This window comes from Sardina pilchardus, chromosome 13 (genome assembly GCF_963854185.1).
Source record: "Sardina pilchardus chromosome 13, fSarPil1.1, whole genome shotgun sequence".
In the NCBI taxonomy this organism is placed as follows: domain Eukaryota; kingdom Metazoa; phylum Chordata; class Actinopteri; order Clupeiformes; family Clupeidae; genus Sardina; species Sardina pilchardus.
This window is the reverse complement of record NC_085006.1, coordinates 29,564,836-29,582,335: the sequence shown is the minus strand read 5'-3', so window position 1 is coordinate 29,582,335 and position 17,500 is coordinate 29,564,836. Positions and strand designations below refer to the sequence as shown.

The 17,500-nt window shown below is 42.9% G+C and overlaps 1 protein-coding gene across 6 annotated transcripts in view; it reads left to right on the top strand.

The window, feature by feature from the left end:
- Positions 1-17,500, top strand: part of LOC134099103 (muscleblind-like protein 1) — a 122,611-nt gene that overhangs the window by 80,138 nt on the left and 24,973 nt on the right. For all 6 annotated transcript variants that reach the window (XM_062551843.1, XM_062551840.1, XM_062551844.1 and 3 more), the window contains exon 3: positions 13,250-13,462. In XM_062551843.1, the coding sequence (XP_062407827.1) occupies positions 13,250-13,462 (213 nt within the window). The remainder of the gene's footprint in view (positions 1-13,249; positions 13,463-17,500) is intronic.

Below are 17,500 nucleotides of genomic sequence, written 5' to 3'. Positions count from 1 at the left end.
GGTTGTGTCCCCGAGCCCAGCTGACTCTGGTACATGGGTTGGGTTGTGTCCCCAAGCCCAGCTGACTCTGGTACATGGGTTGGGTTGTGTTGTGTCCCCGAGCCCAGCAGACTCTGGTACGTGGGTTGTGTTGTGTCCCCGAGCCCAGCAGACTCTGGTACATGGGTTGGGTTGTGTTGTGTCCCTGAGCCCAGCAGACTCTGGTGCATGGGTTGGGTTGTGTTGTGTCCCCGAGCCCAGCAGACTCTGGTACGTGGGTTGTGTTGTGTCCCCGAGCCCAGCAGACTCTGGTACATGGGTTGGGTTGTGTTGTGTCCCTGAGCCCAGCAGACTCTGGTGCATGGGTTGGGTTGTGTTGTGTCCCCGAGCCCAGCAGACTCTGGTACGTGGGTTGTGTTGTGTCCCCGAGCCCAGCAGACTCTGGTACATGGGTTGGGTTGTGTTGTGTCCCTGAGCCCAGCAGACTCTGGTGCATGGGTTGGGTTGTGTTGTGTCCCCAAGCCCAACAGACTCTGGTACATGGGTTGGGTTGTGTTGTGTCCCTGAGCCCAGCAGACTCTGGTGCATGGGTTGGGTTGTGTTGTGTCCCTGAGCCCAGCAGACTCTGGTGCATGGGTTGGGTTGTGTTGTGTCCCCAAGCCCAGCAGACTCTGGTACATGGGTTGTGTTGTGTCCCCGAGCCCAACAGACTCTGGTGCATGGGTTGGGTTGTGTTGTGTCCCCGAGCCCAGCTGACTCTGGTACATGGGTTGGGTTGTGTCCCCGAGCCCAGCTGACTCTGGTACATGGGTTGGGTTGTGTTGTGTCCCCTAGCCCAGCAGACTCTGGTACATGGGTTGTGTTGTGTCCCCGAGCCCAACAGACTCTGGTACATGGGTTGTGTTGTGTCCCCGAGCCCAACAGACTCTGGTACATGGGTTGGGTTGTGTCCCTGAGCCCAGCTGCAGCACCGTGACTCAGGGCCCCCCCTACGTCCTTGCCCTCTGGTGTCGGGTTCCTCTGACAGAGACAGACTGCTGCGGCACTGGGGAGGTCTGTTTTGGCCTCATCATCTGTGATCAGGAGAGTGAGGGTTGGGGAGTGTGGAGGTCTGTGGCCTTATTGTCTGTGATCAGGAGAGCGAGGGTTGGGGAGTGTGGAGGTCTGTGGCCTTATTGTCTGTGATCAGGAGAACAGGGGTCTGTGGCCTTATCGTCTGTGATCAGGAGAGAGAGGGGTGGGGAGTGGAGTATCTGTGAGGTGGAGCGGGGGGTGTGGGGCTTGACGAGGCGGTCTGTGAGAGGGGCCGCTGTAACAGTTGAGGCGGGCAACTTCATAAGAGAACAAGGAGGTGAAGATCTGTAGGTCAGATCTCTGTTTGTGGGCCAGTAGGAGGAAGCCTCCATTAGGGCTCCTGAAACCGCTCTTGACTGCAGATCAGGGAGGTGAATATATCAGGGTGGTGAAGATCTGCAGATCAGATCTCTGTTTGTGGGCCAGTAGGACTTAAAAGAGAGAATCCTGCACACTGTTCATTAAGCATGCAAACATTAATATTCACAACGTTTCGGTCATAGACCTTCCTCAGGTGAATTCCTCAGGACAGTGTGCGGGATTCTCTCTTTTAAAGGTCCCAGAGAATGGAAATATTTTTTTTCTTGGTTTTCATGAATTATGAGAGGTTGTGCATAAACAAAGAGCTATCATGAACATGAGGCATGGTTGTGCCCTCCTTCATATGGAAATCTTGAACTTAGAAATAGACACTAAAAAACGGGCGATTCAGCAAAACTGCTTGCTTGTGATGTCAGACCTCGCAAAGCCATTGAAGTTCAATTGGGGTTGCCAAAGAGGGCGCCATTTAGTCAAACAGACCATTTCAATACCCAGCCTAACTATATGGTTTTAATTAGTCTTGTAAAATTGCAATTGAGTTTATTTTTTTAAATCAAAGTTGAATATATACTATTTTAACATCAGAGAACACAGTGCAATACTCAATTCATCCATTCTCTGGGACCTTTAAGTATAACTGGTTAACCTATTCCAACGCACCTGTTCCCACAAAAGAGGTGTGTAAAAGCGCTTGTAAACTAAGTAGAGCCTTTTGTGGGCCAGTAGGAGGAAGCCTGCATTAGGGCTCCTGCACAGGTGTGATGTGCTGGCAGCTCTTGACCCCGTCTTAATGAAGGGACAGACAGACCACCGTCACCGTGGGCTCATACCATCTGAGCCACCTGACCGCCCGAATCCTCACTACACAGCCAGACTGAGTCTGACCATGACGTCTGATTGAGCTTACAACATCAGTAGCAACAACTAGGGCAGAAACGTTTGGCTGTTCCCCAGTCTAAGGAAGGGTTGACAGGCCCGAAACGTCACAGACCTACAGTATATTAAAGTATTGGGGGCCCCAGCCGTGGCGCAACTGGCTGGGGCACCTGCAGCGCACGCCGGCGACCCGGGTTCGATTCCCGCCCCGTGGTCCTTTCCGGATCCCACCCCGAATCTCTCACCCATTCGCTTCCTGTCTCTCTCTACTGTCCTGTCAAAATTAAAGGCACAAAAGCCCAAAAAAAAAAAAAAAAAGTATTGGGAGCAAAAGGCTGGCTGTAGCGGACTTTTCTTTAGCTTGTTACTTGTGGTCCTTTAGTCGTGCTCCCAGTTTTAAATCAAGGATGTGCTTTCACTGCACTCTCATGGGTGTTTTTCTAGCCTATATCCAGACGGCCCTGTCTTGATGGCGTTTGGGCATATCTGGCACCCATGTCCAGACTGCCCTGTCCTGATGGCGTTTGGGCATATCTGGCGCCCATGTCCAGGCGGCCCTGTCCTGATGGCGTTTGGGCATATCTGGCACCCATGTCCAGACTGCCCTGTCCTGATGGCGTTTGGGCATATCTGGCGCCCATGTCCAGGCGGCCCTGTCCTGATGGTGTTTGGGCATATCTGGCACCCATGTCCAGACTGCCCTGTCCTGATGGCGCTTGGGCATATCTGGCGCCCCTCAGATTGAAACACTCGCCCGAGACATTCTCCTTCTTGCTCAACCATAGTAAGCAGTTCTAATAACGTACTTATGCGTTTCCTGTATTTATTTTCCGAACTGATCTCATGAACACACTTTTTTCAGAGGTCGGGACTTTTTAAAGGCGGGTCCTCCGAGTTTACGAGCATCATGAAGGCAGTATCATCCTCCATGGCCATGACCCAGAGAGAGAGAGAGAGAGGGAGGGAGGGAGGGAGAGAGAGAGAGAGAGAGAGAGAGAGAGAAGAAAGAGAGAGAGAGAGAGAATGAGAGAGAGAGAGGAGGGAGGGAGGGGAGGGAGGGTAGAGAGAGAGAGAGAGGGGGGGGGTAGCCTAGAGGAGGAGTAGAGGTGTTCAGGAGAGCTTTTCTCCTGTTAGAGCGCTGTGGGGCCCTGCTGCCTCTGTGTGTGTGTGTGTGTGTGTGTGTGTGTGTGTGTGTGTGTAAGGACATGCTTTGGCCCTACTCTCCTCTGCTGAACTGAGGAGTTTTCACAGGACTCCGTGTCCGTGTCCACCCAATCCTCTTTCCTCTTGTTAAAACTCGTGGAACTTTCTAGAAGTTTCCGTGAGCTGTGAAGTCCGCTGTGATCCCAGGTGCCAGGCCTGGACGCAGCTCAGGGAGGACGCCTCGGGCCACGGCTGCTGCTGCTGCTGCACCTTTGAACACACACACACACGCACGCGTGTGCACGCGCACACACACACACACATACATACACACACACACACACACACACCATACATACACATGCACACGCACGCACACACGCGCACTACACACACACACACACACACTACACACACACACACTACACACACACACACACACACACGCACGACGCACACACACACGTACACACATGTACACACACGCACACACAACGCACACACACACACACACATGCATGCACACACGCGCAGGTGCACACACAAGCACACACACAAATCATCATCTCCCTCTCACACAAGCCCATCAATAGTCATCCACACCGCCAAATGGAACCCAACACACACACACACACACACACACACACACACAGCATACACACACACCCTGGATTACTCCATAAGTGATAGTGATTTAACTAGGGGAAAACACAGACAGAGCAGGAGAGCCAGTTCAGCAGAGGAGAAGAGGGCCAAGGCATGTCCTTACACACACACAAAACACACTCACACACACACACACACACACACACACACACACAAACACACACTCACACACACACACACACACACACACACACACACAGGGAGCTGTACAGGAGAAGAGAGTAGGGCCAAAGCATGTCCTGTCACATACACACACACACACACACACACACACACACACACACACACACCAACACCACAATAACACACACACACACACACACACACACAAGAGCTGTACAGGAGAGGTGAGTAGGGCCAAGGCATGTCCTGTCACTGAGAGGGATTAGAGGTCATGAAGGCAGTATCATCCTCCATGGCCATGACCCAGCAGTTGAGTGGATATATGAAAGAGAGAGAGAGAGATAGAGGAAAGAGAGAGAGAGAGAGAGAGAGAGAGAGAGACGAAGAGAGAGAGAGAGAGAGCGGAGAGGGGACACACACACACACACACACGGCTCCACCTGGGAGATCCAACGCTGGGTCTGGCGTCGGAACAGGATCCCTTCTGTGGGAACATGCGCGGCTCTCTAGCAATAGGCTGTAAAACAGGGATAGTCCATCTCCACAGAGGCTACTCGTGTGTGTGTGTGTGTGTGTGTGTGTGTAGTGGACAGGGGTCCTGATTATAGTCCCATCTCCACAGAGGCTACTCCGTGTGTAGTTGTGTGTGTGTGTGTGTGTGTAGTGGACAGGGTCCTGATTATAGTCCATCTCCACAGAGGCTACTCGTGTGTGTGTGTGTGTGTGTGTGTGTGTAGTGGACAGGGTCCTGATTATAGTCCATCTCCACAGAGGCTACTCGTGTGTAGTGTGTGGTGTGTGTGTGTGTAGTGGACAGGGTCCTGATTATAGTCCATCTCCACAGAGGCTACTCGTGTGTAGTGGACAGGGTCCTGGACTACAGCACAATCACGGGGGAGCTACACCAAGCACATAACTGAAGCGTTACATTAGCGACGCGTAATGTATGCTGCAGCTGTTAGTAATCACGATAATCAATGGAAGTAGGTACACTAGACGCGACAGTGGTGCGTACATTAAAAAAAAAAAATAGACCAGTCCTCTAAAATTTATTTTACGCGTGGCGAACGGAACACTTCAGTTACGCGTCTGGTGTACAGTAGCTCCCCTGGCTGCTCAGGGAGGGAAACACAGAGTCCATTTACAGTTTTTTTCAATCGCTTACAAGCGTTTGTCCATTCATTTGACACATTTTCAAAACTCTAAACACAGACTCTCACCTACAAAACACAATTGGCCAAATGGATAATTTTCCTCTCAAAAGCACATCCCATGTTCTTACACCACATTTTGTTACATATACACTAGCTTGTCATTTCTCTGCACACACTAACTTTACCAAAACACTGGAAACCTGACTCAAATTTAAGTTATTTTGTCAAAGAATGAAACTTGTTTTCACTTCACAAGATACATGCAGTCAATCAGAGTACACTAGGTTTCAAAATACTGGCTACTGTTGACATTACAAAAACTGAATAGACTTTTATCTTTCAGTTTTACAGGTATTTGCATGCAAAACATGCAATCCAGCATGTTTACACTATATTTCTTGGTTGGGAACTATATGTCCAGATGTAATGTTCACATTCAAATGCATTCCAGTAAAAAGCTCATCTTTTTTTTTTTTTTACTGTTCTCTAGGCCTACAGGAGGTGCAGTATAAATACTGTTTACAGTAGACTATGATAGAACAGAAAAAGTTTTACAGATTGCAGTGAACAAAATATCCATGATACACGAGAGCATTCTGAACAAAAAACAACAGCAAAAAGCCCAGATAAAAAGGGGGTGAACAAAAAAAAGCACAATATTACTGTGTCTAATCTCTGCACCTGCTCCTCTCAGTGCTCCTGCACCTCTCACTGCATCTCTCACTGGGCCTGCTCTTCTCCCTGGGCCCCTTACTCTTACTCTTCCTTGTCCAGACATTACAGTATTTGTCTTTTTCTGTTTCTGCTTCCAAAAACATCACCTCCTCTTTTTACTGTGTAAGTGTCAATGTAATAGAGACCCCTGCACTGAGTCTAAGACAGACTGAAATCAGCTGTGGTTGGCCCAATTTACCCAACATAAATCATCTGTGTGTCAATTATTTGATTGTTTGTTTGTTATCAGCTGAGATATATTGCTTTTGAATTGATAACATTGCAGAAGCAGAGGTTTTTATACTGTATCTAAGGTTTGGAATATTGTTTTAACTATTGTGGGATGTTGTGTGTTAACATTAGAAAATAATACAAAAACAATCCATTGTTTTGTTGGGAGGTATAGTTTGTCTGTTAAGAAAATGTAAGCATTGTGAAAATATATTCGCTGACTGCATACTGTGTGAAAACAACATGAAATGTGTGAATGGTATGGCCACGAAAGACCGATGCTGTGCTAACTGTGTTTAGAGTTTTGAAAATGTGTCAACTGAATGGACAAACACTTGTTAGCGATTGAAAAAAACTGTAAATGCCATTTCTCTGTGTTCTCCCACTCATGTGGCAGAGACGTGTGTGTATGGTACTTACTGTTTAAAAGGCCACTGCACTTTGGCATCAGGCCAGCACAAGCGAGTGAAGGAGAAGAGATTTAAAACTCTCCAAACTCCAAACCAACAGTCTTGACGTACGTGTGTGTGTGTGTGTGTGTGTGTGTGTGTGTGGGGTGATGAGGTGCCCTGGCTGAACTGATGGAAATGCCCACGCATTCTTCAGAGGAAACGGATTACTAAACTGCTCCCTCCCACCCCCTCCCTCTGTCTGCTTTTTTATCTTTATATTTAATGACCACGCTGGGAATTGAAGTACACTCATTGTTACGAGATTAAAGCACTGGAATAACACAAACACTGTGTTTTCTGATCATCAGTAATGAGATTTCACAGTCATTCCGTCTGCAACCCAGGATAGTCTCTGGCACTGCCAACCCCCCCCCCCCCCCCCCCCCCTCTCTCTCTCTCTCTCTCTCTCTCTCTCTATCAAATTCAAATTCAAATTCAAATTCAAATAGCTTTATTGGCATGAATGTAAAATTTTACAATGTTGCCAAAGCAGTAATTGCATCAAATAATTAGACATTAATTATAACAACAATTAATTATAGCAACAATTGACATGGACTATGGAGAATACTAATAATAAAATAAATTTAAAAAAAATGATAATAATAATAATAATTATAAAAGAACATTAGGACATCCTCACTCATACACACACACACGCACACACACACACACGCACAAGCACACACATAATGATAATAATAGTAATGATAATAATAATAATAATAATAATAATAAAAATAAAATAAAAACATAAAAAAAAAAATAAAAAAAAACTTAGTGGCTTGCCCAGTGGCTGTCTCTTGCTTTATGGCATTCTGTCACATATCGTGCCGCTAGTGGTAGTAATGTTGTGTATTCTCCTAATATGTATTTAATTTTGATGTCGTTATTTAAATTTCTGAAATGTGGGATTAGTTTTTCAAATTTTGGGAAATATATTAATCTAATGTTTTCTAAATGTTTACAATATAAAAGAAAATGTTTTTCATTTTCAATTTCTTGCGTGCAGCATGTGCATATCCTCTCCTCTTTTGGTTGCCATGTCTGTTTGTGGCGACCTCTTTCTATGGCTAGTGTGTGGTCACTGAGTCTGTACCTAGTGACTGGTTTTCGGATCTGGGGGTCTTTTACAATGTATAAATATTCAGCTATTTCATAATCTCTTTCTAATGATTGGTATATTTCCATTTTACTTTGAGTTTTAATTGTGTTTTTCCAATGCTGTATGTACTTTTCTTTTTGTTGTGTCATGATTTTCTTGTGGTTTATTGTGTTGATATTTGAATTGGTGTTAGAATTTAAATTTATTATTAATTGGCTGAGGGCACTCTTTGTAATATTTTGTTCTTGACACCATAGGGCTTGATATTTGTAAGAATGTGGGTCACTGGACTTGAGGTGATTGTAAAATTTAATTGCTCTTTTTTGGATTTTTATTATTAATGGAAATTGACCTAATTCAGCTCTAGCTCCATTATTTGGTGTTGATCTATGTACTTTTAGTATGCCTTTACAAATTTGAGTATGAAGTGATTCTATGATTTCTTTTTCCCAGTTATGAAAGTCTTGATTTCTTAATGGTCCCCATATCTCACTCCCATACAGCGCAATTGGTTCAATTATATTATTTACAATTTTTAGCCAGATTGGAATTGGTATTTCATGTTTTATTGTTCGTTTGATTGTGTAAAAAACTTTCATTGCTTTATCTTTTAATTCTTTTATAGCTAGATTTAAATTTCCAGTTGACGTGATTATTAGACCTAAATAATTGTATGAATTTGTGTGTTGAATTATGGTATCGTTAAGTTTAAATATTGATTTTGTTCCCTGGCCCCTTGATCTGTTTTGGAATGTCATGATTTTTGTTTTTGCAATATTAATTTTTAATGCCCATGTTTGACAGAATGCATTTAATATGTTTATTAATTGTTGTAACCCCTCTTCAGTTTTTGACATAATTACCAGATCATCTGCAAATAATAAACATTTAATCTCTGATTCTTTTAATTTGAACCCTGGAGCGGATGAGTCATTTAGTTGTTTTGCCAATTCATTTATATACATATTGAAGAGTGTGGGACTTAATGGGCATCCCTGTCTAACACCTCTTTGTTGGTGGAAGAAGTCTGTTCTGGAGTTACCCATTTTTATTGCACAATTGTTGTTTTTATACATGGATTTTATAGTTTCAAATGTTTTTCCTCCGATTCCATTATTTAATAGTTGTAAGAATAGGCCTTCATGCCAAACTGAATCAAATGCCTTTTCAAAATCTATAAAGCATGAGTAAATTTTTGATTTGTTTTGATGTGTGTATTTCTGGATAATTGTTTGCAGGGTAAATAAATGATCTGATGTTCTTTGTTTTGGTAGAAATCCAATTTGGCTGTTGTCTAAGATGTTATGTTCTTTTATAAAGTTTTGAATTCTTTTGTTTATGATTGAGCAAAATAATTTTCCAAGATTACTATTAACACATATGCCTCTATAATTGTTGGGATCAAATTTATTTCCATTTTTATATATTGGGGTAATTAGGCCTTGATTCCAGGTTTCAGGGAAGTTACCTGTAAAAAGAATTAGGTTAAATAATTTGAGTAGAACCATTCTAAATTTTGTATCAGTATATCTAATCATTTCATTTGAAATTCCATCGATACCACACGATTTGTTTAGATTGAGTTTTTGTATTTTTTCTATTAGTTCTTGTTCAGTTATATGGAAATCAAGGGGGTTTTGATAATCTTTGATTTTTTCTTCAAATATTTCCAGTTTCTTAACTATTTCTAATCTAGTTGGGGTTACATTTACATTTTTATATAGGTTCTCAAAGTGAGTTTTCCAGACGTTTCCATCCTGTAGAGCCAAATTGTCTTTTGTTTTATAAAGGGTATTCCAATTTTGCCAGAAGTTGTTAGTGTTTATTGATTCTTCCATATTTTTGAGAATGTTATTTGTGTGTTGATCTTTCTTAATTTTCAGGGTTTGTTTGTATTGTTTGAGGATTTCATTATATTTAAGTCGTATTTCTTGATTGTTAGGGTCTCTGTGTTTTTGATTAGAAATAGTTCTTAGATTTTTACGTGAATTCCTACAATCTTGGTCAAACCATTTTTCCTTATTGTATTGTGTTTTAATGTTTGGAGATTGTTGTTTTTTCATATTGCTCATTATTGCTGTTTGATGGAATATTTTTGTAATATCATTTACCATTGTATTAGTACCGTCATGATTCTGGGGGTAGATTTTGTTTAGAGCCACATCGAGTAACATTTGAGTATGTTGATTGCTGATAGCCTTTAGATAATTGTCTTTGGTGTCCTTTATCCATTTAAAGATATATTTTAGTTTTATCATTTCACAAGGTTCATTAATTATTTGATTTGGTTCTCTCTGTTTTAAGTAGATTGTTATTTTACTATGATCTGAAAGTGGTGTAAGGGGGCTGACTGTGAATGCTCTTATGTTATTTTCTTCGATGTCTGTTATAATGTAGTCAACTGTACTACAGCCCAAAGGAGAATTGTAAGTATATTGTCCAAATGAATCTCCCCAGATCCGGCCATTGACTATGTACAGACCCAGTGACCGACACATATGTAGTAGGCTTTTTCCACTTTTGTTACTGGCTGTGTCATAATTGTTTCTGTTTTTATTTGTTGGTGTATGGTTGTTAATGTTATTGATGTATTTATTTCCTTGAATGCTGATTAAGTCCGGATCAATTCCTGTTCTTGCATTTAGATCACCACAAACTATGACATTACCTTTACTTTGAAATAGATTGATTTCCTCCATTAATGTAGGAAAATATTCCTCACTGTAGTAGGGGGATTCAGAGGGAGGTATGTATGCTGCACACAAGAAAATGTCTTTGGTTGAAGAAACAATCTCTTTTTTGATTTTTAGCCATAAATTAAATTTGCCTATTCTAATGGTTTCTATAATGTGATTCAATTCCGTTTTGTACCGAACAAGCATTCCTCCCGAGTCTCTGCCTTGCGTTACTCCTTTATTTTTTGTCGATGGTAAAGCTATTTCTCTAAAGCCTATTGGACAGCCACTGGACAAGTCTCCTCTACTCCATGTCTCTTGTAAAATTAAGATATCAGAGTTATTGATCTCTTTCAGAAACTCTGAATTCCTGCTCTTCATGCCAAAAATAGATGACCTAAGGCCCTGAATATTCCAGCATGCAATTTTTAAAGAACTCATTAGGAATAATGCTTAAGCTGTTTTTGTAGATTTGAGATAAACTTAAAAACGTTGGTGAACATAGAAGATCTATCTATCTAAATATCTATAACATTCTCATACATATTATACATAAAAAAAAAAAAAAAATAGTAGACATACACGTACACATACAGTATACATATACAGTACACACACACACATACACAAACAGTACGCATACACATACACATAGATACGGCAACACATAAGACAAACAAACAGATAGACACTGTATATACTTTTTTTTTTTTTTGTTATGTAGTTGACGGACACGCTAACATATAACACATACAAACACAGATTTATATTATACACACACACACACACACACACACACACACACACACACACATACGTTCATACAACAGAAGTGGTTTGCAAACACACAGACACACAATACATACAAACAAACACAGACTTACATATATTTTTGGTACACACACACACACACACACACACACACACACATTCACACATATATAGACATTTACATAAGCATAAACATATATTTTCCATACATTAATATACAACCAAACACATGCACAACATTCACAACCACACACATGCACTCATGACAGATGTACACACACAACACACATATTGTGCACTCACACACATTCTCTCTCTCTCCTTCTCACTCACACACACACACACACACACACACACACACACACACACACACACACACACACACATTTAAACACATTTAGTAGATCTACATTTTTTTTTTTTTTTTGAGAGCTATAGTATTCCTCCTTTTGGTTGAATTGTCTTGGTTACTGACCGTTAGTGACCCATGAGATGATAGCATAAACAGCTGAGCATTTGTTGAATGTCTTTCAGTTCTGTAGATGGGCGTGGTGATGGGAAAGATGTGGATGGGTCTGCAGTGGGGGGAGGAATGGAAGGATGGGGGCCCGAAGCGCCGCTGACCGCTTGAGCGTAACTCAGATTCTGGTTCTGAGTGAAACTCTGATGATCCTGTAGCAGGTTATAGTTTTGGACAGGAGCTGATCTTTGGGATGTTGGATGCTTGCGTTTGGCTGCAGAATGGTCATATTTAGGAGGTCTTGATCTGATTGATGAGTTGCCCCAATCCCGTTGGTGTTGTTGGTGAACCGGATGGCCTCTCTGTTGGTGGTATGGCAGAGAGGTTGTCTTTGTGGTATGGATGGTGCGGTATCTCTCTCTCTCTCTCTCTCTCTCTCTCTCTCTCTCTCTCTCTCTCTCTCTATTCAATTCAATCAATTAAGCTTTATTGGCATGACAAAAAATACAATTTCTATTGGCAAAGCATTTGCTATGAGTAGGATGTAAAAGAAAGACAGCAAAACATCATGTATCATACAGTGCTGCAAAATCAGTGTTTGTGTGTGTGTGTGTGTGTGTGTGTGTGGGTGTGTGTGTGTGTGTGTGTGTGTGTGTGTGTGCATGTGTGTGTGTTTTTGTGTGTGCTTCACTGATGAAATCACTCCCTTTTTCTATGGCAAGCATCTATGTATCTTGCTGCGACTCTTGCAGTCTTTTGTTCCTCTCCTAATAACATTCTCAGACTTTGATCTTTAAAGTTTTGAAGGTCTAGATGCATTTCTCTGAATTTAGGAAATAATTGATCTCATATTTATTTCCATTGACGGCATTCAGCCAAGCAGTGAAGCCACCTTTGTTGCAACAGCCTGTCTTCTCTGGCCAGCCATGTTTGCCTGTGTCTGTCCTTCTCGATAGCCAGACTGTGGTTGCTTAGTCTGTACCTGGTCAAGGTTTTTCACTGTCTGGCATCATTGACTGTAGAGTCCTCTTTGTTTAGGGCCAAAAAACACTGAAGTTTATTTTGTCTTTTTGTTGTTTCAGTCTAAGTCATTTTTGTAATTTTGTAATTCTCTCTCTCTCTCTCTCTCTCTCTCTCTCTCTCTTTCTCTCTCTCTCTCTCTCTTTCTTCTGCCTCCATCTCTCGCGTGCTGAAAGCACATGTCCTCTTTGTTTAGGGCCAAAACACACTGAAGTTTATTCTGTCTTTTTGTTATTTCAGTCTAATATAATAAGTACTTTTTGTCATTTTCTCTCTCTCTCTCTCTTTCTCGCCCTCCCTCTCTCTCTTTCTTCCTCTCCCTCCCTCTCTCTCATCCTCCCTCTCTCTCTCTTTCTTCCCCTCTCTCTCTCTCTCTCGCCCTCCTCTCTCTCTCTCTCTCTCTCTCTCTCTCTCTCTCTCTCTCTCTCTCTCTCTCTCTCTCTCTCTCTCTCCTCTTCCTCCCTCTCTCTCTCTGGCGGTGGCAGCCCATGTTCTCGATGGGCCCTAGCCTGGCCACCAACGCCACGGCGGCTGCTGCTGCGTTCAACCCGTACCTGGGTCCCGTGTCGCCCGGCCTCATGCCCACGGAGATCATGCCCAGCACGCCCGTCCTGGTGACCAGCAATCCCAACGTCCCCGTGCCCGCTGCTGCCGCCGCCGCCGCCGCCCAGAAACTGATGAGGACAGACCGGCTGGAGGTATGCGCATCCCACAATGCCCTCTGCTAGAGCTCAGCCTACTGTACCACGGATTGCTGTGACATTGTCTGTGCCATTGGGCTTTATTTTATTACTCTATTATATCTAATAGCATCTAACCTAGTGTTATTAAGCTTACATCAAGATAAAACAAATCTAGTTGGTATTGTTTTCAGTATAAAGACACTTACCTATCGCTTCCTCTTACTGTAACTGTGCATTCAGACCAAGACCGTCAAAAGCGTCAAGAGCGCCGGAAATCATTCGTTTTTTTATGGAGAGTCGGCGTTACCGTCGTCAAAAGCGTTCTGGGCGTGAGCGTGGCTTCATGAGCTTCACGGGCGTCAAAAAAAAGTTGAGCCTCAGTTAACTTTATGGTAATTAGCTATGACACGGTTCGGCGTCAACTAATCAGAATGTCAAACTCACAGGATTGCTGCTTGTGGTTTGTTCGAATGTTTCACGTCATGGCTTTGACGCTTTCGGTGCCGAACTGGGTGAGCATCGAGCTATGAGCTTCACCAGCGACTTTGACGTTTTTGACGGTCTTGGTCTGAATGCACAGTTAGATGTCACATCCTGAAAACAAGCTCATTTGTCTCCCAGTGGGTTGAGCAAAGTTGTCCTAAAAGCAAGCAAGATTGTCTGTCAGTGTGTTGAGAAAAAAAAAACATCTTGACTCCTTAAACTAAGTCAAAGTCTTCTTAAATATAGTCAAAATGATCAAAAAGAGTGCTAGGTACACTGTATATTGTTACAGGTATAGGTCTATTCATACTAAAATCACTACCATATAGATTTGTTTTTATCTTAATGTTTGAGATTAATAACACTTGGTAGGACTTGAAGTTTGTATGGGACCGAGCAAAGGACCCTTTTTTAGATTATTCTAAAAAGGGTTTTATGTTCCCTTCTTTTCCCAAAAAGGGTCCTATGTTCCCCGGTATTTATTGCGACTGGGGAACATAGGACCCTTTAGGGGAAAACCGGGGAACATAGGACCCAGGGAACATAGGGATGGCTCCGAAATCAGCGGCTAAGATCCCAAAGCTACTGCTAATGCTATGTGTACACATGTGCTGTGCTAAGCCCTGGGGAGGCGAGCTAAACTAAGATTGGACTTCATCCAGTCACAGTCAGAAGACATCTGGGAGCAGAAACTGACATTGCTAATAATTTAGGACGAGTTGCAGTCCAGTTTGTGTATGTTTGTGTGGCCAAAACGTTACTTAGAAAACTCAGACGCTGAATAGGGAAGATGTTATCTAAGCTTCAGCCTTTTCAGATGATTTACAATGAGGTCTCTGGCACAAAAGCTCCTTCTTCACAAAGTTTTTTTTTTGCTGTCTGATTTTTGTAATTTAGTGTCAGGGGCGAAGACAATGGCACATTGTTTTTTTTCACATCATCTACAAATCATCTGAAGTTTCTGAACTCGTTGCCCGCTCAGCTGCCTAAATCAAAGCAGCCCCTGAGAGTTTGGCTCCAACACTTCTTATTTGTTCATTTTAATTACTATTAAACACACAGATGTCGGTTACAATAATTATGCTGTATACCCCTCTATTAACATAATATCCTCATTAACCAGACTGGGGCAGAGAGCTACACGCTAATCAGCATATCTCAACACAGGCTTCAGATACACACAGCCATCTTCCATTCCCACTTATAACACTAAGATGCCCTTGTTACAAGACACACAGCCATCTTCCATTCCCACTGATAGCACTTAGATGCCCCTGTTACAAGACACACAGCCATCTTCCATTCCCACTGATAACACTAAGATGCCCCTGTTACAAGACACACAGCCATCTTCCATTCCCACTACTGTAAATCCAACTAAGATTGCCCTGTTACAAGAGGTTAACAGTTTGAGTTACTGTCACTTTAAGATTGTCTTGGTAGTGAATGTGTGTACTGTAGGTCTAGTTGAGTGGCTGTCACGTTAAGATGTGTGTGAGGGAGTAACCCTTGTAGGTTTAAAGGGACACACCAATATTTTGGGATATCTCCCCTAGAGTTACAGTAGATGAGATGATACATACACCCCTCTCATCAGCTCTGTTCTAGAATCTTAGGTAATAAGTATGGCACACTGGGCAGCCGTGGTGAACTGGTTAGGGCTTGGGGCTTGTGACCGGAGGGTTGCCGGTTCGATTCCCGACCAGTCCACCACGGCTGAAGTGCCCTTGAGCAAGGCACCTAACCCCTCACTGCTCCCCCAGTGCCGCTGGTTGGGCAGGCAGCTCACTGCTCTGGGTTAGTGTGTGATTCACCTCACTGTGTGTGTATTGTGTGTGTTCACTAATTCGGTTAAGTTGGGTTAAATGCAGAGAAACAAATTTCCCTCACGGGTTCAAATAAGTATATATTCTATTCTATTCTACTCTGGCACAGGTCAGAGAAGTGAGGGAAGAGAGAGAGACGAGTCTCGGGGAAAGTGATGACAACTGGAGAAATTTAAATACCAATTTTAGTCTTTAAGGGAAGCTTAGTATTCTGTAGCCAGAGACTCTCATTCTTAAAATGGGAAGCCTTTGTTCAAGCTGTCCGATGTTTATACCCATGCAATGTTCTGCATGTTCTCTCTGGTTTTTTTTTTCGTTCTTAGGTACTCATTACTTTATCTATTCACTTTAGATCACCTTTGAAGGAGAGTATTACTCAATTGTGATTTAATAGCTACTGAAGTTACTGATAAGAATTCAAGGAGAGGGCGTTGAACCAGGGGATAGTGTTGAACCAGGAGATGGTGTTGAACCAGGGGATGGTGTTGAACCAGGGGATGGTGTTGAACCAGGGGATGCCTGGGTGAGGCAGAGGAGAGAGATGGAACAGGGTCTTGTCTAAGGTGCTGTCTTCAGTGTGATACATAAACAAGACGCAAAACATAGCTTGTACAGTATGACGTCAGTTATAATAGAGGTCCTCTGAAAATGTGAAGACTTCTCTTTTCATTATGATATTAAAAAAAAACATGTACGTGTGTGTGTGTGTGTGTGTGTGTGTGTGCATGTGCATGTGCATGTGCGTGTGTGTGCCATATTAAGGGCTGGGCATGTCACACTTAGCGAAGCCTGCCCCCTTGCTTACACACACACTTCACACTTATAATCAGCCAGTGGAAATGTCAGAATTGTCAAGTCAAATTACGTTGTTGACGTTTTAGAGCTGAAGTGGATTGGAATAAATCTATCAGGAAGCACACTGGGAGGTTTCATATTTTTTTCTCTGTGAAAGGTTACAAATAATTTCATAGAAAAATCACAATTTTGAATATTGTATGTGCATATAATTATATGTTATTTTTAAGCTCATGGGCAGTTACTCATGACGCACTTACAGTAAATGGTCAGTTTGAAAGTAGTTAGCAATCGCTGTTAGTCCTCTCCAGTTCACATTCATTCATTCTAGCCTAATTTGCCTGAATGAGTTTCCTATAAATGCTATGCTACTGTATGTGCTAAGTATGTGCTCCTCACACACACACACACACACACACACACACACACACACACACACACACACACACACACACACAAACACACACACACACACACACAGCAGATCTACTCTCAGGCTCAGCTCCTCTCACACACACACACACACACACACACACACACACACACACACACACACACACACACACACACACACACACACACACACACACACACACACACACACACACACACACACACACACAGCAGATCTACTCTCAGACTCAGCTCCTCACACACACCAGATCTACTCTCACACAAATCAGATCTACTCTCACACACAGCAGATCTACTCTGACTCAGCTCCTCACACACACACACACACACACACACACACACACACACACAGTAGATCTACTCTCTGACTCAGCTCCTCTCTCACACACACACACACACACACACACACAGCAGATCTACTCTCAGACTCAGGGCACTGCTAATGTGTCCCACTGCATTAGGCTCAGCATCCACATGCAGCTCTCGTACACACAGATATTTCCGGAATCCTCTGCTCTCTCTCTCTCTCTCTCTC